At 27.5% G+C, this 27,947-nt stretch overlaps 2 protein-coding genes across 4 annotated transcripts in view; one reads left to right on the forward strand and one right to left on the reverse strand.

Moving 5' to 3' along the window:
• Positions 1-27,947, reverse strand: part of LOC142324503 (uncharacterized) — a 985,220-nt gene that overhangs the window by 143,111 nt on the left and 814,162 nt on the right. The window lies entirely within an intron of this gene.
• The window catches only part of LOC142324631 (low density lipoprotein receptor adapter protein 1-like), a 68,275-nt gene that overhangs the window by 11,745 nt on the left and 28,583 nt on the right, over positions 1-27,947 (forward strand). The window contains exons 5-6 of the mRNA XM_075365479.1: positions 5,894-6,005; positions 6,468-6,547. Coding sequence (XP_075221594.1) covers positions 5,894-6,005; positions 6,468-6,547 — 192 coding nt within the window. The remainder of the gene's footprint in view (positions 1-5,893; positions 6,006-6,467; positions 6,548-27,947) is intronic.

A 27,947-nucleotide genomic window follows, 5' to 3' on the forward strand; every position in this document is an offset into this window, starting at 1 on the left:
AATTTTCTGATAAACTGATGATTTATTCTAACCCAAAATTATTGTTTTTACAATGAAAATACATCTTCAACTATTTTTCATCATAATCCTGTTGACATCCACGTATTTCTGAGAACAGGAAATGATGATCCCCTCACTGATCAACTCTGCTGTCTATTCCTTGAATCAATGAATCAGTTGGTGTCCAATTGGTAATGTCATTATCAATTGTTCCGCACTTTTCATTAAAAAGTTTCTTTAATTTTAGGAATGTGTGAAAATCAGATGGCATGAGATCCAGACTATATGACGATTGGTCAAATTGAAATTTTGCAGTTATTTTGTCATGATTAGATCAATACATGTTGTTGTGAAACAGACATAATATATCTTCTTAGTGAGTAGATCTCACTAACAATTCTATGTGATATATTATAACTTTTTTAAATTTCTTTGTACCTTTCTACAATGGTGATTTCTCCTCAAGACATGGAATCAAAGAGAAGAATATCTTTCTGGCCCCAAAAAAACAATTGCTAAGACTTTCATGGTTGAAGGTGCTTATTTTAATTTTATTGGTATAGTTGGAAAATGTGAGTGATGTCATTCAAGAGATTGCTGTTTAGTTTCCTATTTCCAGTGACACACTCAAGTATGACACACCTCCTATCACTATGCATTATAAGAATTCATTCCATTCTGTATGTAAAGAACAGCTTATTGATAACATCTTGCAATAAAAAAAAAAACTTTTGATGTAAAGAAAGATACTATCTAATATATTCAAGAGCTTAAGACATGTTCCTGACCAAGTTGACTTAAAGATAACTTGTATGTTGATCCTGCAAACAATTCTTAATTTAAAAATACACTCATATTTGGTATTGGTGCAGATTATCATGATAAAACATCTGCAAGTTTAAAATTGAAAAAAATCTCAGTAATTGAATTACCCTCAAACTATGATTGACACAAAGTAGACTAATCCTACCTAAAACCATACTGAAATCAATGTTATTATGAGGAATTTTTGCATTTTGGGCAAAAGAAGGAGTTGACCACTATAGCCGTTTACTGGAAAATTAAAAGTTAACGAAAGTTTCAGAAATCTGTAACACTAATAATATTTTATTAGAATGATATTTTTAACTATTCCATCAAATTGAATAATTCAAATTCTAGTCTGTCATTTTTAAACCTGGAAAATAACTGGTGCTTAAGTCACCCAAAACATTTATGTAGTAAAATGTTACTATAAAGTAACTGATTAATATGTTATTTATAACTTACAGTTTTAGAAAGCCTACAGTTTATCTAAAATTTGCTTGATATAAAGTTGTCTCTGAGCAATGAAGTATTTTGCAATCAAGTTCTGTTGGAGTGATAAACATGTTCTAATACTTGTCAACAAAGAATTTCAAACTAAAAAAGGCAGTAGGTGTTCTATATAGTATTTTATATGCTAAATCTGAATATATATTCTGAAACAAGCGATCACGTAATGTTCTGAAGTTACAACCCCTTAAATTTATTTATTCCATAATTTATGGAATAAACAATACAAATAAGTTGGTACATCTGTATGTTTGCTTATTCACATCTGATTTATATTGTGATGTATGCTGCAGACCTATATTTGTACGTAACAGTCGAATGATGTCATTTCTCAAGCCAGACATATATAGACATGTCAGTGAGTCAAGTAATGAGTAATTCAATGTGATGAAATTTTCTTTGGATGAATTCAGGCTATTGGTATGACTTAGTGGGTTCTTTAGTTGTGGTAGTGGTTTCATCATTCACATATTATAAAGATTGTTTCGTAAGTAATGCCATAAATATAATGAAAGATTTTTATGACAGAACAGCTTTTGGTATTACTTTATTAAACATCAAAATTTGTTAAGTTGTGTGTGTGTGTGTATTTCACACTGTGTTTTATTGCACTCTGAAACAATTTTATGAAGCGTTTTAAGTAATTATAAATTAAAACATAATTATTTTTATAATTAAGTAAGTATTTCTGTAATATTTCAGTTTAATTTCATTCTTGGTTAAACTAAGCCAGTGGTTAAAAGTAAAAAAGAACATTTGCCTTTTGGAATCATAGCATTTACCTATGATTTGGCGAGAGCCTACTAACCATTCGGATGACTGCTATTTTTGCTTAACAAATGTTATTGGTTTCAATTCAAACAATAGAAGTAGTATTGCACACCCAAATATTTGTTCAACTATGAGACCAGTGTTGATTTACCGATTCCAATAGCTCCAAGTTCTTGGAAAGAAATTTCTGATTCCCCAGAAGGCTCAATCGATGAATCCTCAATTTCAATAGATATTAATTAGATTCCAGAAGAATCAAATACTGAACCTCACCTCATCACACAAGCAGAATTGAGCTACCTAATTTGTGACTTGCATTTGTCAAAACAACATACAGTACTCCTAGGTTTATGTCTTAAAGAATGAAATTTATAAACAAGGATACTAAAATTTCAGTATATAGAAATCAAAATGAAAATTTACTGAAATATTTTAGAAGAGATGGTTTAATTTGTTCCTGCCATGATGTTAGAAAGCTAATGTCTGAACTGGATATTGAATATGTTATTCATGATCAGCAATTATTTACAGACTCATCAAAAAGCAGCTTAAAGCCAGTGTTGCTGCAAAACTCGAATAAGTTTTCTTCTATACCAATAGCACATGCTGTAGAAATGAAAGAAACATATGAAAGTATGTAAAAAATTATAAAATCTATTAAGTGTGATGTACACTCATGGTGAATCATTGCTGACCTGAAAGTGACAGGGCTTCTTCTAGCTCTCCAGAGTGGCTTTACAAAATATATGTGTTTGTGGGATAGTCAGGCTGCAGAGAAACAGTACGCAGTTAAAGACTGGCTAGAAGGAAATCAGTCTACCCCAGGAAAGTTAAATGTTGTCAATATTCCCGTTGTCGAAGGAAATTGTATTATTTTATTACCTCTACACATAAAACTAGGCCTGATGAAGAATTTTGTAAAAGCATTAGATAAAGATGGAGACAGCTTTAAATATTTATCTGAGAATTTTCAAAATTAAGTGAAGCCAAATTAAAAGAGGGAATATTCATCGGGCCACAAATAAGAAAATTAATTCATGAAAATATATTTGACAGCAAACTGAATTCTAAAAAAACTAGCAGCATGGAAGTCATTCAAAGATGTCGTTAATGTTTTTCTTGGAAACAAAAAAGCTAAAAACAATGATCTACTTATAAATAAATAAGAAACAAGAAACCAAACCCAATGAAATGTTTCATTTCTATGGTGAACTACACAAATTTAGGCTACAGAATATCATTGAAAATTCACTTTCTACATTCTCATTTGGACTTCTTCCCTCTAAACTTGGGTGATATCAATGATGAACAAAGAGAAAGATTCCACCAACATATATTGCAGATGGAACAATGTTATCAAGGCAGATGGGATAAATCTATGATGAATGACTACTGCTGGATGAAAAAAGACTTAATGAATTTATTATTATCATAAACCTTTGTAGTATGTTCAACTATTTTATCAGTATATACATATTTTAAATATGCATTGTCAACATTTTGTGTACTGTTTAATGGTATTAAATGTGTTTTATTTTTAATTTTTTACATTTGTTTATTATATATATTATCTAATAAAGAATTATTATAACCATTATATGTGGTAATTTGTTTTATAGAATCTATTTCTGTGTTTAATTTATTTTTATATGCATTATACTTTGTATAATTAATTGCTTGCTCTATTTTGATGTATATGATGATATTTCATTGTTTATGATAATAATAAATTTAAACCCGCGTAGCAGACAAATAACCACATAATAAAACACCTAATAAGTAATAAACATAATGATTCATTTGATTTATATAATTTGAGTGGTATTTATAAAACTGAATGTAATGATTGTAACCATATTTATATAGGAAAGACCACTAGTTCCTTTACGGCTAAATTCTTGGAACATTTTAGTAATTATAAAAAAGGTAAACTGGCTTTCTCTAATGTATCTGATCATCAGCTTAAGAATAAACATACAATATCCGATATTAGGACAAATTTAAAAATACTGGAAATAAAAAAATCTGATGTGGACAACACATGACGTTTTTGTACGCCTAATAAATTACATTTACACATTTTTTTAAAATGAAAAGTACATAAAATTCTATTTCATTAAAAACGTATGATATTTTTTCATTTTTTTTTGTTATTGAATTATTATTCATCGTAAATTTTTTAAAATAATAATTTAATAATTATTAATAAATCAATATATTCAACATAAAAAAAAATTTAAAAAAAGGAGATCTTAAAACCCTCTGATTCGAACTGATGTGCCTCCCCTAAGATCCAAATATTTCATTAAGTAAAATTTTATTTGGCTGTAACTCTGGAACCAATGAAAATAAGCACCATTTGTTGTAATATATCATTGAAAAGCTCTCAATGAGAGCTTATTACTGCAGTTAAGTCCAAAATCCAAATTGGTTTAGTCCAAATTTGGTTCAATCAACTACAGTCAAAAGGGGAGGTGCAAAAACTAGATGTTACAACAGTCCTAAATCCAAAATTTCAACATTCTCCAACTAATGGTTTTTGAGTTATGCAAGATACATATATACATGCACACATATGTATGTACAGATGTCACACCGAAACTAGTCAAAATGGATTCAGGAATGGTAAAAATGTATATTTCTGTTGAAATCTAGAAACCAACATTTTTTGCCATCACAATAAAAATATAATATGAATACAAATAATAAGGGATTAGAAATTTTAGATAGATACTATATATATATATATATATATAAACATAAAAATAAATTTAATATGATCAACCTTTAGACTAAATATGAGGATGACAGTATTATGAAAGCTGCAGTTTATGGCTACGCCATCTATTTTGATAGTGTGTATATTTGAATATATTTCAGTAAGAATAGTAAAGTAAGTTCAGTTAAGTAGACAAAATGGACATTTGCTTTACTTAAAATTATTTTAATTTTTAATTTGATGTCACATTTTTACATATGTAAAAAAAGTTAACAATTTAATTTTAATTTTAATTAATTTTTCAAATTTTGTTTTTAATATAATTTTTAATTTAACTGAATAAAAGTTTAAATTCTTAAAATAGAAAGATTAAAGGTTGTAAATTTTAAATAAAATAAATAAATTATATGTTATATTTTGTGAAGTTTATGATTTAAGTTGAGATGAATATATGAAAATGTAATACAGCTGATGATGGGAGTAAATCGCAAAAGCGCTCCTCCATATATGGTGGAATAAGGCAATTCATCCTACTTTATACATTTATTCTATACTTAGGTTGATCTAATAAAATAATAAAATAAATACATTTGCATATATTACAGACGAGTATGGTTCTTAAAAGAATTGATTTAAAAAAAATAAATATATATATATTTATCAGATATACTATAGATGCATAAAAATCTTTAAACAGCAGTTGAATTAAATTACAACAACAGCATTATACTGAATTATATTATACAAACATATAATGTGGAACAATTTGAGTTAAAAATTAGAGTTAATATTTTTTTTAGAAATGAATTAATAATTGAGAAAACAGTAACAATAAGAAGAATGCTCATTCGGGAAAGTCTGACAAAACTTTTCATTGATAACTAGTTTTAAATAAGTATTTAACATTTTCTCAAACTTGTTACAATTTTTACAAATGGAAAAATAGTATTTTAATCACTTAGTGGACTCAGTACATCAGATTATTCATTATTACACAAATGATTAAATAAAGGTGAGCTAATTTACTTCATAAAATAATTATTTAATAGATAAATGATTTATTTCAGTCAAATGATTTATTTCACACAGGCACAATTAATGTCAATTACACTTGCCCAAGCATTTAATACAGCTTACAATTTATGGAAAATGAGATCTGACGGTTCCTTGCAAGTGGCTGAATCTTCAAAAATAATAAATGGTAAATCTTTTTAATCTTTTTTTACTTAATATTGTATGTATATATTTATGTACACTTTGAAACAATTCAATGGGCATGTAAATTAAGTAACAATAACTGAAGTTTGTAGTAGTTTATGTAGATTAATACTATAAAATATGTACTTTGTAGATTATCCATGATGAATGTGAATTTAAAATCATTATATATTGTCAATGCAGGTGATTCCTCTTGTTTAATAATAGATAATAATATATATGTCAGATAAATGGTTCATGGTTTGAATAAATCTGTGTAATAACATAACCATAATAATCATATGTTTGAACTATGGTGTAAATTGCAACTAAAATGCATTAGTCAATTATATTTTTTTTTGTGAATTCTTAAAAATTTACCACACTAATACTTTTTTTATATTCCCTTGCAGTTTTATTTTGAATGTTATAACTTATTAATATATTGTCTTGATATTCTTAACAGGATTTCAAAAATTAGAAAAAGAATATAAAGCCATGGTAGATATGGGCCCATCAAGAAGTAGATCTAATTCAAGGCAATGGGTAAGTTTAATATAATAAATCATTGATAAATATGTCAAAAGTATAAGTAATACACTTTAATATATACCAATCTTATAAATTCAATAAGCAGCATGACTGAAAGTTATATCCTAAAATCAATCTACTATTTAATTATTATTCATTAATATCAGTAACCAACAAGATAATAATATAACAGCACAAAACTGAAATCATGACTCACAGGTAATAACATGACTAAATTACTTCACAGACTTCACATGTAACAACATACAGTACACTTAATAATCAACCAATGGGTGAGTAAGATCTACCAATTGGTTCACCAGTTCTTAGTTACCTGACTGAAATATTTTGTGTACATGTATTACACATTCAGAAATATTCAGATAATAGCTTTGCTATATCAATAATATCAAATGTAGCAAATACACAAGAAATTTAAAACAATGTTACACATTTCTAACATCGATTAAAAAATACACTACAATTTTCATTTCACGTAGAGGTTAAACAAAACAAATTACATAATTTTCATAACCCTACTAGATGAAAACACACCTTGAAAATATATAGAAAATCTGCTACAACTGACTCAATTAACCACTTCACATAGAGCAGATTATTCAGCTTTTATGTACATGTTATATCAAGGGTTTCCTAACCATTTTTAAAATGGATATCATAAACAACAGTGTTATCAGAAAAGAGATATTTCATAGTAGAAAAAGTGGACAATTAGACCTGAAAGATCCTGGAATATTTTGAGTAGAAGATATTACAATACTATTAAAAATTTTAAGTTAGAATTAGGAAATAAATAATTTTAATTTAAATTTAGAGTAATGTAGCAATGCGAAATACTGTTTTATTAAACCATTATTCATATCATTTAGGAAATATTTTTTTGGATATTGTTGTCCACAACAATTGATAATGAAAATGCTCTAAGAAAAAATTAAATTTTTATTGACAAACCAAACCAGATTTACTTATGATGAAAATTTTTTTATGGAACTGCATGATGAAATGTGATGTACATAAAGAAAAAAAAAAATGAATTAATCTCTTTAATTATATGAAATTGTTTTTTTCAGAAATAGTAATGTATTCCCATCTTCAGTGAAAGTGGCTTATCCACAATAACTCCTGAAGAAGGAACTATATAATTAATTTCATAAGGTATTTTGGAAGTGCAATTTCTGAGTTATTTGAAAGTGGATTATTCTAATTTTTAGTATTTTGAAAGGTTTTAGTTACATCATAATATAATTTTTAATCCATCTTGTCAAATTGATGTAAAATTAATACATTTAAGATTAGGTTTATTGTAGTTCTGATGTGATCTTGTTCTGATAATAGAAACTTCATTAAATTTCATTTATAATAATTAACTTTTCATGATTATAATTATTATTATTATTATTATTGAATTTCGCGTTTCATTTAGTACTTTCCTCTGCTTTTTTTTATGTATACTAATATCTTTAATTTATAATCTTGTTTTCATATGATTATTTATATGTTCATATTTTAAACTAATTTAGCTTTACAAAAGTATTTAATTACTTTTAAAATTAATATTACCCTAAAAATTAATATTTATGAGGTCTTTTTAGACCATTAAATGCTTTAAAGGATGTAAACAAAAGAAGATTAGTTTCTCCATTTTAAAAAATTGATTATTTCTTTAAAATGTACAAATAATGTGCTACTAACCACTGTTTCATATTTCTGAGTTCATTTGAATTTTTTAAAGGCAATCCCCAATGAACGTCTATGCATATCTATGAATGTCTATTATAACTTCTGTTTTTATTAACATGAAAAATTTAGACTGATATTAGAAGAAAACACCAGTAACATTAATATTTGTTATTTAAGATTCTTAAAAATAAATTTATTAAGTGCATTATATATTATACGTTAAGTAAATTATCTGGTAAAAGATTAGTTCACTGTTTCTCAATGTGAGGGGCATGCCCCGCATGATAACACTAAATGGGGGGTGCAAGCATATAGAAAAGAAAATATTATTAAAAAAATTTATTAATTTACTGAAAGGCAGACAAAACCAAATACATTGAGATAACAAATAATAAAATACACATTTGCATTGATTTAATACAATTATTTTAGGATTGTATCAGTACTGTACAATGTATTTAACAATTAACTTATCAGTACTAAATTAAAAACAAGTTTCATAATTATTAGTGACTCCCTTGGGCCTATCCTGCAGAACAAAGTTTTTTGAAGGAAGGTTTAATATTAGAAATAGACACTGAGCTCTTTTTCTATATTTATATTGGGCAGTTGAGAGCCCATCGGAAGTATTTTGAAATGGATCCCTAACCCACTCATAACTTGCTACCAAGTTGGTGTCAGTAACAAAATACTTTTTACAGTTATTTGCCACATGGCTAAGTGACAAAAACAACTTTCACATGTTGTTCTTCAACCTTGTAAGTTTTAACACATTCATCAATATTTGCAAACATTTCTAGGTTATTTAATTTAAATTTTTGCTCCACAATTCAAATTTTCTATAAAAAGCATAACTTTATCACTCTTATCCAACATATGTGTATTTGCTTCTTGGAGTTGAAGATGCAAGGTATTTAATTTCTTGATTATTTTGACCAAGTAGCTCAATTCCATTACAAATAAACCATCTTGAAACTTCCCAGCTTTCAGTTGGTTTTCCACTTCTAGAATAATTGCAATTTCTTTTCTTAATTCCTAAACGCGTTGCAAAAATTTCCCAAGTGATAACCATCTTGCTTCGCAATAAAATAGTAATGTTGAATGTACTGCATCCATCTCTTTACAAAGTGCAGAAAAGATTCTTGATTTTAGGGTCTCATTTTTTTTTATAAGCCAGATCTGCGGTTAGGTATGAACAACAGCTCTGAGAGGTGCCATGGCCTCAAGCCCCTCGTGTGGTTTTGCCAGACCCGGCAAAGCCGTTCCCAGCATCACCACCCTAACAGCCGGGACTCGGTCTTTCAGTGCCACGCCACAAGTCAGGGGACCCCAAGAGGACTCTCCTACCAGTATTACTGTCTTTCGTTTACCCCATTTGATACCTCGAGGAGTCCCCGTTCTCTCGTCGAAGGTGAAACGCCACAGCGTTCCACCCCTCCTCAGCGGAGCTGTCCTCGCCCTGAACTGCCCACGCCTTCTACAATGCCATGACGCACGAACTTGATCCACACATGGATCACGGGCTTCACGCCTTCGTAAAGCCCTGCAGTTTCGGCCCCCGAGCGAGTGCCCCAGCACATTGCAAGCAGGACACCTGGCTTCCTTCTCACAATCCTTCTTTTCAAACCTTGCCACAATTTAAACATATGATGTTGCTTTTCATATGATTTTAACCTTAATTCGAAGAATTTTCGGGGTTTGTTCACTTACTCACTATGAATCGTTTCCAAATGTCGTTTGAGTTTATTAGATTTCATGCTATCAGCAACCAAAAGATTTGAGCAAATGACACACAGGGGTCTTTCTTCACTCACTTCAGTATTGGTAAACCCAAAATTTAAGTATTCTTGAGAATATTTTCGGAACCACGCTCGTCCGTGCACTTGTTGATGCTTCACTATCGTCAATGCTTGCCTACGTCCACTTAAAAATGTATCCATGATTCTGTATAAATGTAATGCAGTGAATGTTTAATAGCGTAATTACAATTAACATGCAGATTAAAAATTACAATGTACACATTCACGATAGATTCGATAGCAATAGAAGGATCGAATCCTAAAACAGATCCGATCCTAAGGATCGGATCCTGTTTTTTTTCCCAGGATGTAGGGGGTATACCGAAATGAAACGATTAGCACTAGATAGTTAATCTTGGAGAGCTGCATCAAACCAGTCAAATGACTGAAGACAAAAGAGAGAGAAGGATCGACTCGACTGATACTAGTTGGAATTGAACGAGATGCAGCATTCACGTTTGCGCAGACAGTCGTGGAGACGTTCCAGAATGTTCATGACAAATCGGAACTTTTCGCGAAGTTGCGAGATTGTTTGATGTGGCAGACGTAAGACAGAGAGCAATAGAGAGGTATCTAGTTTGTTTTAGTCAATGCAGCGGATCGGTGTTGCCAAATATCAATAAATTTACGCATTGCGTCAAAATACAGTATTATTATACACATAGTTATTGTTTGAGAGGTAGGAGCGATAAAAATTATGATTGAAAATTGGGTTGCAAATACAGAAAGGTTGAGAAACGCATGAATCAAACCTTCAGAAAGTTGATGTAGTGTATTCACTTTTCTGTTATCACTTATTTTTCTGATTAGTATGACGCATTTCAGAACTTACTATTGTTGTATAACAATATTTAATTTCTTTAAAGCCACCAAGTGATAATTAAAAAACTTTTTCTTCTCATACAACAATTCATAAATATAATTACTTCCATTATCAAATTAAAAATAAAACAAAATTAAAATACAAGTTTCCGTAAATATAACTAGCTGATCTTTTTTTTTTAGTTGACTTGTTTTTATTAATACTGTAAATATTATATTTTTTTATTTATATTTTCTCCTCATCAAAAATTATATTTAAGAGATATTTGCTCTTTTTTGACATCATTTATTTTTACTGTATAATTTTGTGGTAAAAAATAATTCTTATGATGATTACTATATTGTTATTTTTTTTATATTCTTATTTTATATAACGTATTTGATTTCTACTATATTGCATATTTTTGTAACTGTATAAATTTTTAAGCTCCAGGATTGAGAAATATTATAAGTTAGCATAGAAAATTCTATATTCATGAATTCATGCTTATGTCACTGTTAATTTTGTTTTTTAACTTAAAAAGGATTTATCTTAAAATGAAGAAGTTTAATGTAATAGTTTTTGTATTAAGGGAGATATCTATTATTAAAAAGAGTAGACTGACACTGATTGTTGCTATATTTCTACAGAGTTGGATTTTATGAAATTTAAACTCATAATTTTTTAGAAAATAAAAAATATAATTTGAAATAACAATTGAAATGATTGCATTAAAAATTTAAAAGGATTCCTAAAAATTCAGGTTGTTTTGAATTTTAACAGTTTTTACAATCAATTAAAAATTTGTATTATTTTTCCTAAATAAGATATTATTTAGTACAGGAACAGTTTCCAATACTTATTGTAGGGGTAGGAGTAGATATTTTTAATCCTCATCACTTTTCTAAAATGTAGGAGTTTTTAATTCATTTTTTAATTGTTTATACTATTGACTCAAAACTTTTAATTAGTTTTTTCTAAATGAGGGATTTTTAGGGTGGGCAGATTTTATAATCCTTATCACAGATGTAGTGAGTATTCTCTACCACCACTAAAGGAGTTAAAATAAATTTTTTCAACTTTTTATTGTTTTACCTTCTATCACTTGAAATCGTTTTCTTTATTTTATTCTAAAGAGGTGTTATAAGGTCAGCCATATTTTTTACCAATTATTATAAGAGTATAAATAGTACATTATTAAAAAAAAGTTGTATTTTCCTATTTTCGTAAGTTTTTAGTTGTTAGACAAATCAATCTAGAACTGATATTATTTTTATTCAAATAAAGAATAACCAAAAAGTTATACAGCAATATTATAAGGGTAAATATTATTTTTATGGAACGAGAATTAATTTTAAACTACATGAAAATATTGATGTTTAATAAATTATAATCTGATTTTTTCCCCTTTCATTATATTTATTTCTTGCAAAAAAATTTTTATAAAAAATTATTATTATTATTATTAATGCTTCCTGTTTTTTAAAATAAAAAAATGTCTTTTTCTGATGCATTAAAAGTCTGGTTTTCCCTAGTGGGTATTTCAGTCTTTACTCATCAGTCACAGATCAGAGTCAAAGTTCTCAAATCAGTTCCTGGGCTTCAACAGATCACCCCACAGGAATACTAGCTCCTCAAGTTGATGCATTCATAGTATATTTAGTCCAACGTTCACATTACCAAAAATCAGGAAAGAAACAAGACATGGTGAAATTCTGATTGATAAGAGAGAGGACAATCAACTCTCAGAAGAATTCCCATACAAGACAAACCCCATAGAGGCTGCAGGGGCTGTTCAAAATTTCTTGGAATACCAGGGCATTTTACCCAATATGAGATCAATGATTTTTTGTTAACCAGCTTTCACATGAGCTGCAATAAAAATTGTTTTTCCATCATAAGTTATAGAATCAGCCAAGCTGTTCTGAAAAGAACAATTTTGCTGATCTCTGGAATTGAGAGGCATAAGAAAGCATTTGCTTAAACTACAAACCATACATTCAGGTTCCCATTGAAGGAGATTAGTACTAAAGGTCAGCTTATAGTTTTTTCAGAATATTTTTCTTTCAGTTCAATAAAATTGAATTTTATAGAAGTTAAATGAAATCTATATCCACTAATCATTAATCTGTAATTGATTTGAATTCTTCATAAGTACTAAGTAATGTAAGTTAAATTAATATTTAACCAATATTAAATGCAATGTTTTGAACATATTAAATCTACTGAATTAATAAAAAAGTACAAGAATTTTTAAAACCTTTTTAATCACAGAAATATTTTTTTTAGAATAAATTAATTTTTAATGATAGTAAAATCATTTTTAAAAGAATAAAAAATAATAAATCTTAAAATAGTATAAATATTTCCAATTAATAATTCCAATTTTATCATGTGATATATTCCCTTGGTACTACGTAATGCAGTTTTTTTTCAGTAACGTGAAAAAAAGTGGTTATAGGAATATGAGAAAAGGGGGTTGACATTCACTTAAGCTCCCAATACGTTGTTCAGTGAATCTCATGGGAAAAGAAAAGCGGGCTAGGCCACAGCTCTTTTTCTGTTCCCTCGGCACAGCAGTGATGCTTCTATGAATGTCTGGTATCATTTCCAAAATAAAAATAATGGTTCCAGTTAGAAATGTTTTAAAATATAATATTCTTTTTATGTATTTTATTTTTATTAAAGAAACGTAAAATTCGATATAAATATTCAATTTTCATCTGTTCTTTAACATTTATTTTATACAACATACAAAAAAAACTTGTCAAAAGCTAGTTAACATTAAAATTTGTTTTAAAAATTTTAATTACATGTTCTTGCTTTTATATGGATTTGAATACTATACAGTGGATACCGGTGTACTTTGGTGGTTGGGGTTTAAATAACCACATGCCTCAGGAATTGTTGCCCTAGTCTGTATAAGACTACATCACATTTACATGTCATATGTATCACCCACTATCACTGGTCCGTGGAGGGGGTTGCTTATTGTTCACTAGTTGAACAGATTGCAACAAATACATTAGATTATACAAAAATATTTTATAGATGTTGTGCCTAACTCTAGTCTTTTTAATGTCGGATTAATAAAAAATTAATTTTTCAAAAATTAAAAAATTACTCCCTTCCCGGTTATCTGTTGAAAGTTTTGGTCACCTTGTTAATACTTATAAATGATTAAGTTTTCAAAAAATTAAGCCTCCTTGAGTTATATACACAATCAATTTCTTATATCATTTTATCCGATTAAAAAAAAAAAAAAATTATTTTAATATAATAATTTATATTATAAGCCCCCTAGTACCGCAGGAGCTGCAAATGTCATTACACCTGTCTGTGCATGGCAGAAAAACTGGAAAATTAATGTTAATCAGGATAAATAAAAGCATGTCACATTCACCATGCAAAAGGTTGACTATCCCAGTGTGTACATGAATGGTGTCTTGATCCCACAAACAGACTTTAAACAAGATTTTACCTTGATTGGTGTTTGACCTGGAAGTGTCATGTGAGGATGAAAAGAAAACAACTGAATGCGAACTATAGGGAACTGTATTGGCTGCTACAGAGAAACTCACACCTCATGTTGTCCAATAAAGTTCTGATTTACAAAGTTATCCTATGACCAATCTTGGACTTACGGCGTGAAGTTGTGGGGAACAGCAAGTAATAGCAACATAGATATCGTACAATGCTTCCAGAACAAATAACGAGAGCAAATGCAGAGGCACCATGGGTTACATGGAATAATGAAATTCATGAATATCTGGAGCTTCTGACAGTTTGTGAGGTTGTGAGATAGCACAGTGTTAAATACCAACAACATCTTGAAAATCACATCAACATCAACCACTTAGCAATCAATCTGCTTGATAACAGCAGGGACATCCAAAGGTTGAAACGTCTCCATGTGCTTGACTTAGAGGCTACTGAATGGCAGTTTGAATAAATGACACCAAATCTAGTGATATTATTATTATTTACTTTTTTTTCTTTTGGTCTGACTATTTATTTGTTTATTATTATTTTTTACTTTTTTATTTATTAATATTTTGTTCTTATGGACTATGAGGTTTTGACAGAAATATATTTTCTAATGTACTTTAAGGAAACTGCTTATTGATAACTATTATTATAAATTACTTATTATGGGAGTTCTATAAGAATCCATTATCATGTGCTTCTTATCAAAAGATTTACTTATGGTTTCATTTAAAGGGGCAGATTATAAATATACTGATTGTAGAAAAAAAAAATAATAAAATTCCCCTAATAATCAAGTTACCATACATATTTCACAATTATCAGTAAACGCAATTTGAGATAAAAATAAAAGTTCAGGACATATTTATACAGAACATTTTCTTGCTGGTTTAGCATATGCAGTTTAGCATATTTTGAAATCAAAAGAGAAATGCCCAGAAATAAGAAACTCTGACTAGTAGGAATTTTACTGCTAGCAACAGATTCCTTCAGTTAGTATCTGAACTACTTAAAGAAATGAATAGCAGTAGTAAAATAAATATGCATAAAACTAAACTGAATTTATAGGAAGCAGATTTTAAATACTCGTATTCAACAAAAAAACCCTTTGCAGAAGGACAAAAATGTACAAAGAGAGTTGTAAAAATTCAAATTATCTTATAACTTATTTAATGGTTTCTTCATGTAAAACAGAAAATAAACTTGTTTACATTTAATACTTTATCTGTACAAAAATTTTAATTAAAAAATGTATGTTGTAAATTTTTTCCTTTCCTTTTAGAACAAAATTTTAATAATCTTAAGTACAACTTTTAAATAAGTAAAATCAATGAACAAATAAAACAATAATAAACAAATAGTGGAATTAATAATGAGAAATGTTTCAACTAAGCCATTCAGTACATAAACAATGAGTTTCTTGGTGTGGACCAAAAATGTCTTCCTTTTCAATTGATAACCTTCAAGACAAGAAAAGCCATTAATCAGCGAGAAGATTGTCTCTTGAACCTGTCTTTACCTTTCAGCAGCTTGGCTTCTAGCCTATTTTCTTAGGAAAGTAATATATTTCAACCATGTTAACATTTATAGCACTTGTAAAATATTATACATACATTAAAAAAAAAAAAAATAGTTGAAATTTTTTATATGTATTTTAACAAAAACATTTAAAGTTTTATATATTCTACTTGATAAAACTAACAACTTGAGTTGTTTTTTTCATAACTATTCTTATTAATACAAATCTGAGATCACTAGAAGGTTCTTCTAGTGATCTCAGATCAATATCATCTTGTGATAAGAATGCTACAGAAGTTTTTATGTGATATCTTTGATAGACCCTAATATTTGCTACAATGAATTATTAACTTTATTATGAATTATCTGATTTTTATTATTACTTTTCGAAACTTCATACTTTCTTTATTACATACAATTTAATTTATTTTACAGAAGTACAAACCTTGTAACTGCAATTGTTGTAAAATTGTTCTTTTACAATATAATGTCTTCCATTATATTAAATGAGTATTTTGTTTACATTTAATTAATTATCAATTCAACAAAATCAAAATAATATGTTAGAAAGTGTTCGTGTATATTAAATGACAAAGATTGTACATCACCTGGCATCATTTATATGTCATCTAAAAGAATGATAAACCCATTCAAAAATAAGAAGAAACCTATTTCCAGGTTTATTAGGAAAAATGATGAGTTAAAGAGTTTTTCATCACCTTCTCATTAAGTTTATTATACTATTAAAGATAATAGCTTAAGAGCTTGTCCACTGAGAGTTCCACTGAAAGAAGGGACATGTTGTCCTACAAGTGAAGATTTTATTTTGTTTACCGTAGGAAGTAGCTATATAATGAGCAGCACTACTCACAGTGAAATCAATTCTAAGTAGTGCTTTTTATATTTCAGATTCTTTACGTGCTTTACATCCATAAGAAAGATTGGACTGACATTTAAAATTCATAAATCATAATATTAGGCCAAAATTTTAATTAATGTAAAGCGAATGATTAATGAAATGAAGTAACATTTTATCTCTCCCATCATATTATATTAATAAGAATCTTCTTCTTGATGCTGAAATTTGGGTTATTTAGTAGATTATAGTTTTTACACTTACTTTAGTCTTTACACTTTTTACATGATTATTAACATCAACTAAAGCACAAAATCAATATTAATCTCTAGTCTAGATTAAGCAGTTACTTTCTCAAATAATAAATGTGTATGTAATAAATGTAGTGTGTATAATAAATGGGCATAGATATATTATATACATATATAATATATCTATGCCCACGTATGTGTTTTTTAAATCATTCTAATAACAAACTTTAGAGTAAAACACATTCAAACCTTTAAAGTAATTATCTAAATTTATAAGTTTTTCAGTTAGTTATTTGGCATAACTAACATTCAGTTGGTATTTTATAATCCTTAAAAATTATAATAAAAATTCTAAACCCGATCTTCAGAATTTTAAACGAAATGTTGTAAGAATCCCCAAACTGCAATTATTTCAGTAGCAAACTGTATTTCAGTAACAAATCATTCTCTCACAGCAAAGAGATCCCTTATAAGGTATATTGTGAATAGTATTGCAATTTTCCAGCAGTTCATTTCTGTTTGAAGTAAATAATTTATTATTATGATTTTGTTATTGACATATTAAGCATTTGGACCGATAAAATTATAAAGGAGTGTCTCTCCAAAGTCAAAGGTTTGAGAAGATATTTTGAAGGGAATGTAATATTGAGCTTATTCTTTCTATCAGTAAACTGAAAGCGAAGATGAGGCGCTCATTAGATAAGTTGAGGAGTTAAGATAAATTTCCGAAAAATGCTTTAAAAAAAGGTTCTGTGGAATTTAAAAAATTAAAGAACAACCCATAAGAAACAAAAATTCACAATTTCAAAAGAAACATGGATTTTTTTGAGGGAAATGAGAATGTTGTGAAAAAATCTGCAGTTTGGATTCAAATGGAAAAATGACTGTCATAAATTTCTCATGGAAAGATTAAGTAGTGTTACAAGGAGAAATAGTTTTATGGAAGGAAGAAATGTTGTCAAATAAATAAATGAGATGATGGTGCCTTTTATCCCATTCTTTCTACTAAGGTATGGTAACATATCTTGTATGTTTATCTTAAAAGAAAAACAAAAGAGTCCTCATAATAATCTAAATTATGTTTTTTCTGACATCATGCATTGTTATATAGTGCTAAAATAGGACAAAGGTGTCCAGCAAGAAATGCTAGTTTTGGAAGTAGTCATTGACTTAATGGCTGGTAGAAAAAGCAATAAGAACTGTTAACGCGCAAAAATGCTAGCACATCCACCAACGTCTCTTGTAACAATGCTAAAAAATTTTCAAAAATAGAAGCCAAAAAACTATTATTCCTATAACCTCTGTGACACGTTACGCTGAGTAATGATCTCTAAGATTTTTAAAAATATTGTCTGATAAGAAAAACATATCTTACATAATCTTACATATATGCAGCTGAAAAATTACTCGTGACAAATTTCATATACTTGACACGTTCATCAATGTATTTCTCAAATCCTGGTCTTAAGAAACTGAAACTTATTGAGAGGTTTTATTGAGTACTCACCCATTCATTATAAAATTATTAAAAATATTCCACCAAAAAAGATTATGTTGGTCATTATTTCTCAGTTATTACATTTTTGTTTTTAAAATATAAGTGTATTGCACATTAAGCAATTCATGTAAAGTACAATTTTTTTTAAGTATCTGTTTATACAGAAATAAGGATGAAAAACTAATGTGATTAATTGAGACAAGAAAAAAAGAAATGTTTTAAAAAAAAATAGAAAAATATTTAAAATAATACTTAGTTAATTTTTAATCTCTTATGAAAAAGTACAATGAGTATAAAATATGTTTCCCTACTAATCAGAAAAGTGGTATTTCCCTTCGGTACTATAATTTTTAATTCTTTGATATGATTATATAAAATTCTTCATTTGCATCTATGTATATCGGCAATAAAATTAAAAAAAGTTTCTTTTTACCGGTGGATGAAAAGCATATCATAAAAATATTTTCTCAAAATAACAGGACAGAATTCAAAATCATTAAAAAAATTTTAAATATATGTCTATCTGTAAGTTTTTTCAAACCTTTTTACTTATTTTTAATTAGACAAAATATTAAATGTGATAAAACATGATGAAAAAATATTATTTTATCTTTTTATAGCCATTTTCTTTTTCACTTATTATTTTTAAATCACATCTGTTTGATTTACTTTTTTTAAATCACATAATTAATGTTACTGGCTATTACGAATTTTGTGGTGGAAACTCTTGAGTCATTATACATTTTTTGATTCTATCTGGGGATTAAAACCTTCACCTTCTGTTTTGCAGAGGAACACGGTACTACCTGTGCCATTGAGATGATCATAAAAATTTTATTTATAATGAAATAAAGAATTAATTTTTAGTTGTTTAAAGAAACTAAGCTATTAACTTTTACATCTACTTTTTTATTTAAAAGAATGTTTTCTATGAAGTGACTTTTTTTGGGGGGATTTTCATACTTTACAAGAAAAATTTCATTAAGCATTAGGTATTTTTTCACTTTTTATTGAATGATTATAAAATTTAAGTTGGGTAATATGGGATTAACACTTTACTGTAGGAAAATGTTCAGAATAAACAGAAAAGAATCATGAAATTTATTTGTTTTTTATAGAACAAGATAATTTCTATTTTTTTTGCAGGTTTTTTACTTCATTATATTATAAAATAATATTCATTAACTAATAATATTGTACTGAGACATATTTCATTACATTTATTTTTCAAATAAATTTTTGCAGAAACCATATTTGCTTGTCATTTATGAGTAAAAATATGTGTAAAGAGGAATGCACTGCTAAATTTTTTTCTGGATGAGAAGAGTAAAAGTAACTACCTAACTTTTCAATACCATCTTTCTACGTACCACTTTTTTAACCGTATTGGTGAGTTTTTTTATGTAACATGCAGAAACTGTTTGATAGCTTATTAAACATGATATAGCCATGACTTCAATAATCTAATAGTGATTAACAGTCGTGCAATTTAACTCTAAAATAGAAAAAGGCTGAAAACAAAGTTGTTATACTTTCCTGGTATTGATTATTTATTTTTATTATTGGAAAAATAATGAAAAAACTTTAAAGATTAAAAAAAAATTGATATTTGTAAACTTTGAATGTCTCTTCCACATCCAAAGGATAATGTCCTCAAAGGATTTCTTTTGGATCTCTTGCACTATTATTACAGTTAGGAAGACAAAAATTAATTGGTTAAAAAAAATTGCAGTAAATAATAAAATAGCTTTTTTCAATTTTTGGGGAAGGGGAAGAACTTTGAGGTAGTTTTTTTTTATATGGTAAAATACGCATGCACGCTTGTACTGAGCTTTAATATAAAGTGGGGTAATGTTTGCAAAATTTTGAAAAAATGAATCCCCAACCCTCCTCTCGAGATATTGACATCAACCTTTATCCAAAAAATTTTCCCATGTACACAAGTCTGCTAGATTTCATCAAAATCGGTTTCAAACATGCCAACACATGTACAAATGTACGTACATTACTCCCCCATTTTTTTCTGTTTTATGTGATCTCTTAGTCAAAAAATGTCGAGAAATGTAAAAAAAAAAATCATACCTTATTTTTGAACTGATTACCTTCTTGCAGCATAGCTCTAGAGATATGATGCCAGGAAAGTAATAAGTAATAAAGTAATCCACATCATGTTTCTTTTAATTGTACTAAATAATATTAGAACTACTGAAATTATTTTATTTCGATATTTCTGATGCAGGATATTTTTTTTACGTTTTTTTATTTATAATACTTGTAATTAAAGATATAACGATTTTTATTTCAATAAGTGATTTATCCATTTAAGCGATGTTATATTGAATAATATAACATCTGATACTAAACTGAATTTAAATCTTTATTTATTATTAAAAATTAAATAAAAATAAAATCAATTACAAACAATAATAAAATAATCGTTCAAAACGATTATGTAATTGCGTAAAAACAATGTAAATATAATTGATTTTGGATTTGTATTAGACACACCAGATGTTATTGTTATATAGCCGTATATCCGATACAATAGATATAATCAGAGGGTCTTTAATAAAATCTTTCCATATGTTCTGGAAATTTAATTATAAATGTAGAAACTTTGGTACTTAAGTTGTAGTTTAATATTATAGCATAGTCTTAACAACGTACTTAATAGAACTTAAGGTAAACTTAAACGATTGTTGAATTGTTCAAGCTTTAGACTTATTTAATAAATTGGCTTAATTACATGAGTTATTAATTATAAATCTTTCCTTTATAATAATAATAATTACAATTTTGGTACACGATATAAATAAAAAGTATACAAATATTGACAAACTGGTAATATACACAGGTAATAAAATGTAAAGAATAAAACTGTACTTTAATATAAGTAATCCAAAAAATATATCAAAAAGAATCACTGATTTATTTGCTAATATTTCTTTGAATCACACGAGGTATACAATTAAAATAAAATATAATAAGAAGCTGCGAGTGCAAGATATGCATTACTAGAGATATAAATGTCAGGTTATAAAACGTACCTGAAATGTTACGTCTAATTAGATAAAAAATAAATGCTTAATAAAAAATAAATACTTTTAATTTTATGCCAAGAAAGAAAAATAAGTGTAAATTACTTCCTTCTAATTAATGCAAAATAAAAAAAAAATATTAAGCTTCAGCTTTGCAGGCACTTAATTCAGGAATAAGAAGGCATTAAAAAAAAAAATAAAAAAAAAATATTATTTTAGAGTTCAGAACTTTTTCCAAGAAAATTATTTCTACCAACAAAGAGGTAAAATTAAAAAAAAATAAAATTAAAATGAATCTTTAAGCAAAAAAGCTCAATAATCGAAGCTCATGAAAACTAATGTTATAAAAGAATAACGAAATTAAATTTATACGATTAGATTAAATTCAGAATTAAAAGCTATAAGATGAAAAGAAGGTATATAAACATATATTCGCCGATCTCTATGGCATAGTGATAGAGTCATCCGGAGATCGTAGTATCGTGGAGTGAAACCCGGACAGGTATGGCTCTTTTCATAAGGTTTAAATTTCCATTCTCATAGGACAAAATGACCAAAGTAGTCAATGCCCTTCATCTCAAAAGAACCTATTTTCAAGGCCAGTAAAATTACAAAGGATGGATTATAATTATATAAGAAATATGTCATATGTAGGTTTGTATAAGAGTGGAGAAATACCCTTATGTTAACAGTTTTTTCTTTTTGCAGAAAACAATTTTCTCGCAATAATCATAAATGTAAGAAATATAAAAAAAACGAAAACAAAGTTGTTATATTCCTGGCATTGGTTAATTTATTCTTATGTAATGTAAAAATAATGATACATACAAACTGTTTAAAAAAACAAAATCGATATTTTTAAACCTTTATCTGCTCCCCCCCCCCCCTTAACACTGCTACAAAATATTTTTTGGGGCCCTACTACTACGCTTACGAAGATATAAAACAAATTCTGTTAGAAAATGCATTAAATAGAAGGATAGCTTTTTACGATTTTTGGAAAGGACAGAATTTGGGGGCAATTTTGTTTTTTTAAATGTTTACTCAAGTATGTTCGGATGCACTGAGCTTAATGTAAAGTGGGGTTATGTTTGCAAAATTTTGAGAAAATTGACCCCAAAGAAATTATCTACCCCACCCCTTGGAGATATTGATCCAAAATTTTTGCCAACAAATTCCCCCATATACATAAGTCTCTTTGACAAATTTCATTAAATTCAGGTTATCCAATAAAAAGTTATTAAGATTAACACACGTACAAACTACGAATATTAACCCCCATTTTTTTGTTGTTTTTTGGTAACCCAGGGTCATGCAACGTGGAGAAGAGCAAAAACACCAATACCCCCCCAGTTTTTGACTGATTATCATACACTCTTTTTTTCAGCATATATTTAGAACTAATATGTCTGGAATGTAAAAGTTTTAATTGTTGGGAGAGCTTTCCGTATAAGATCTCCTTGTTTTGCGACGAAACAAGGACTAAAGGAAAGCTAAAATAGCCAAAAAAATTATAAATTTGAAATGTGATTAAAAATTAAATGTGCTGAAAAAATTCAAAATGAAATGATTTTAAAACAAACCGCAGAAAAAATAAACTTATGTCAAATTCTTTTGAGAAAAACTATGTTGGTGGATCATAATATTGAGAGATCCAGTTTAGTAATGGAAGGAAGTGCAGAAGATAAAAACTTCTGGAGAAAACAAAAGTTGTAATACATGGATAAATGTATACGTAATGAATACGTAAGATTTAACAAATATGATGAAATTAAAATATTGATAGAGAACAGAAGGAGAGGTGAATTGCTGTAAATCTATCAAATAATTAATACTCGTCAAGACAATAAAAGGAGATAAATAACCAGGAATCCAACTGTAGAATGGAAAGGAATACGGAAGTGTATCAAACCTTTCTAGTAAATGCTAACCAGAAAAAGGTTGACCGTTATGATTAATATTTTATTTATTATCCTGTAAAACTGAACAATGTCAAAAACATCTCATCTTTGGCCAAAAGGAATTTTAGTGGGTGAATTTTAATCTTATGATAAGTGTGATTCCCAGAATAATCTGGGTGTAGAGTTTTCTAAACGACTGAAATCCCTAAAAAAAACTTTCGTTGGTGGTTCCCTGTTTTTATGATGTTCTATTCTTCCATTTTTCGGTATGCAATTTTCGGTTATTGTTTATTCCCCACTCATATCAAGTCATTTAAGTAATTGGAATTATGGTAATCATAGCAGATCATACATTTCACATTCCTTTTAATGGAAAAGTATAGACTGCGGTGTTAAATTAAAACTTGATCACTCTGACCATACTGTTTCATCAGTTTTCAATTCTATGATCTCGTAACTTCTCAATTAAATTCCCTTAGGAAAGCAACATATGTTTAAATTTTAGATGTACTATGTTACGGACTTATTTAAAAAAATGAAGATTTAAAAATTGCTAAAAATTCATAATTATCAGAGTAATATTTATTCATAAAGGAGTTGGATTACTTTAAATGGCCTTAAACGAACTCATAACTATATTAAAAATATTTAAAAATCAATATAAAATATAAAACTATCAATATAAATATTTTAAAACTATATTAAAAATTATATTGCATTTAAAATAATTGGTGGGGAAACATGACCAGCAAATACTGACCAAACGTAAAAGTATTTAAGAAAGGAATATTTCATTACGTGCTAAGAGTACAAATTACAGATTATGAACCAAACTGAAATCTAAGTTAGAACATTTTCACAATATAAAAATAAACTTCCAAGATCTTCTTGGATTAGGAGATTAATTTGAACGATGAGGTATTTCATTTTTTCCTTGCGCGCTGATGGAAATAATCCTTAGAATATAAAACTTAACCAGAAAATTAAACGAGTTAATGGAAGAAACGAGAAATACCGAAATAAAAATTATTGTGTTACGTTTGAAAATAATCGAGATTAGGATTTAGATCGTGGTTGTAAAGTTTATTATACTAAATTTCACCGCATTTCTATCTTTAGTTCTTTTTTGATGTTATATTTTATTTAGATTAAAACTTTTAATTTAAAAAATTTCCAGTACTCATGTATCACTAAAAGCATTTTTTTTATGCCATTTTGTCTATTTATTATAATGCTACATTTTTAAAATAACACCATAATAAATACACAGTAAAACAATTTTTTATTTAAAATAATATTACAATAGATATTGACTAAATATAAAAGTATACTGGAAATATTTTATTACGTGTTAAAAGAGTACGAATAATAGATTTTGAAAAACTGTAGTACGAGTTTGAATATTTTTACAATATACATTACACGAAATTAAACACTAAATAATTTTAATGGAAAATAAGTTTTCCAGTAAAATGAAACTTTTACAATTTATTAATAAAAATAAAGAAATAATTCCTGTATTTTACCTATCAATATTAAAAAAACGTATTATATAACATTATGAAATAAAATGTTTTAAAACTGTAGAATTTTATTTAAATTTGTTTTATACCTCCCAAAGATGTTAAATTTACTTCATTTTATTATGTTATTATTTTCATGATAACAATTTTTAAATATTTTATCTTTTAAATTCTATTAAAAAATACATATTTTTTGAGAATTTTTTATGAGTTCATTAATTGAAAAAAACAAATTTACTTATTCAGAGTAGATCATAATTTAATCAGTTTCTACATATAATGTTTTTCCTTTTAATACAAATACATATTTTACAAACTAAAAACTTCTAGCGACTTGATTTTAAAGAAAGTTATGTTTATGAGTAAAGAGTTCTCTACTGTCTATTTTTCACATTAAGTAAGTTATCTTAAAATTAAAATACAACAATTTTGTTAAAATTTAGATGATTTAATTATAAATATTTTCTTTTAATGATGTAGAATCTATTTTTCATGACAGAAAGGTATTTTCTATATTAATTCTCTGTCACACTCTTTCAGATGTTCTTATTATTGTGATGCAGTAAAATAAATGAGATAGATTCAGGAATCTATTCCAAGAACGATAATGATGATTACTATCCAGCCAGTCCCTGTACTAGATTGATCGAAAGCGTCTTTTACAAATGTCACCTACGTTTTAGCGGGTTTAGAATGTTGGTATGCTGGAGCGTATTCGGATAATTGAAGTACTCAATGTGGAAACTCTTCATCTTTTACTTTCTCTTGTACAACTGATACGGGATTCGTAGTATTATTCTTGATAATGGATATACTGTTTATGAATTGGATGTTTGGCTTACCATGTCAGCTCACTTAAATATTTTTACTATCAATTGGAAAAGAAGTGGCATAATATCAGCTGGTAAAACGAGAGCCAAGTCCATTTAGTAGGTGAATTTGTGGAGTCAATGATCACTAAGCAAATACTGACTAGAGTTTCTGATACCAAGAATGATTTGTAGCCGACAATGACATGTCGTATTATGATAGCAACTGGTTCACAACTGCAGTAGCATCATTGAAATAGTTGCAGTGACTTTATCAATCAGGCTATGCATAACGAAATTTAAATTGCTCAGGAATTTTCGTCAAAACCTGGGCAATAATAAAGAGGTTTTAGGCCAGGTGTTTTTATTTCTCCGGGTTTTTACATACTTTTTACATACTGTTTTTCGATTTTTTTTGTAATAGTTGTATGTTTTTGTGTTTTATCAAATAATTTAAGTTTTTTGTTTTGTCTTTGTTTTTACACTTTTGCTTTATTTTTTAATATTGTTCTAATTTTTTTTATTCTATTGTTTTTGTACTTATATTTCGTATTTTGTTTTCCTGGCGTTTTTTTTAAATTTTTAATTGTGAATTTTTGAAATTTAGTTTTTAAAACACATACATCGTGTTCGGACGATGATAATGGAAAGCGTTTTTTGCCCAGAAAAAAACAAATAAAAAAAATATATAAAATTAACCCGCGTTTGACTTAAAACCGAAACTGAACATGTAAAACCTAAAATGTTCATTGATGACCTACAGATTTAGGTGGACGTAACTTTTCTTAATAATAAAATACTTCATGAAATTTTTTATGACATATTATATTGGTCATATTAAATTCTTATTGATTTGAAAAAGGAAGGAATTTTATGTTTCCAAACGAACGACAACAAACAAATTAAATTGACTGCAGTGTTTACGCAATTGCTTTTACAATTTTAATTTTTCTTAATATAAAATCTAATGAAGTTACTTAGACTGTATGCGTTCCCATTTGCTTCATACGTATGTTGAAGGAAGAACTGTACATTTTTCAATAACTTAGAACCACCAAAGTTGTCCAAAGTCCATTAAACTACTCTAAGGATAAGAATTCAATTCTCAAAAATTCGTATTTTAATACTGAGCATTTTGATAAATCACAACAAATATTTTCTTAACGTTGATTATATCAAAGAATTTATATATAAAATACATTTTTACAAGCACTAATAGAAAAATATTATTAGAATATTGCTATTGAGACATATGAATGGTTCAAATAAAAAAGTTATCAAAAAGCAACTTGTTCGAACCGATAAGATAAAAATCCTGAATTTTAAACATGAAAATAGAATAATTAATGAGTCAAAAGAATTCTCAAAATGTCCAATTAAAGAACCTATATTGACAAAGATGAAGATAGAGGAAACATTCTATGAGTTCAAAGTTGTCTATTTCACCATACAAAACAAAATGACGGTTACTACAGTTAAAATTTATTAAAATGATCGCGTATATATAAATTATAAATAAAAGTTGGCTAAGGAATTCTAAAGATGTAATCATTTAATTATTTTTATTTTAGAAGAAATTTTAATAGATTAATCTTTATAGTTATATTCATGTCTCCAGAAAAATGATTGAAATCCTCCCAAAAAATACCTTTTTAGCAAAATTAAAAATGGGTGCAACATGCTATATGTATTTTCATTTTTAATAATAAAAAAAAACGCTTCAAAAAATTCATTCATATCTTTAAAAAAAATTCTTGTAAAAACTAACCGAAAAACTCTAAAATACTCAATTGCTTTTCTAAAAACGTTCTGAAATCAAATAATTAGCTAAGTTATGAATTTGATTCTGAACCATTTTTATAAAGGCAAAACAAATCAAAATAAATAAATCTAAAACTAATTTCTATAATAAAATGTATTCTATTCTTTAAAAAAATAACTTGAACTTATTAAATGTGCTGAGCTATGACTTTTTAAATCTTCTTTAAAATGATTTCCAGGGCAAGTAATTATAAGAAAAATAGTATTTCATAATTTTTGATCGGGAAAATTAGGAAGAAATTCATGGATTACGTAAATCCCTCAAAAAATGATAACCCGAATTGACGTCACTTAGAGATGGAATTCTACAAAAATATCTTCAAATAAACGTTGATCTTCGTATTATTTTCTCCTTCATTATTATTGTTCTTTACAATTGAGTTTCATTTCAGATTAAATCTAAAGAAAATTA

Source organism: Lycorma delicatula, chromosome 5 (genome assembly GCF_047948215.1).
Source record: "Lycorma delicatula isolate Av1 chromosome 5, ASM4794821v1, whole genome shotgun sequence".
NCBI classification, from domain to species: Eukaryota; Metazoa; Arthropoda; class Insecta; order Hemiptera; family Fulgoridae; genus Lycorma; species Lycorma delicatula.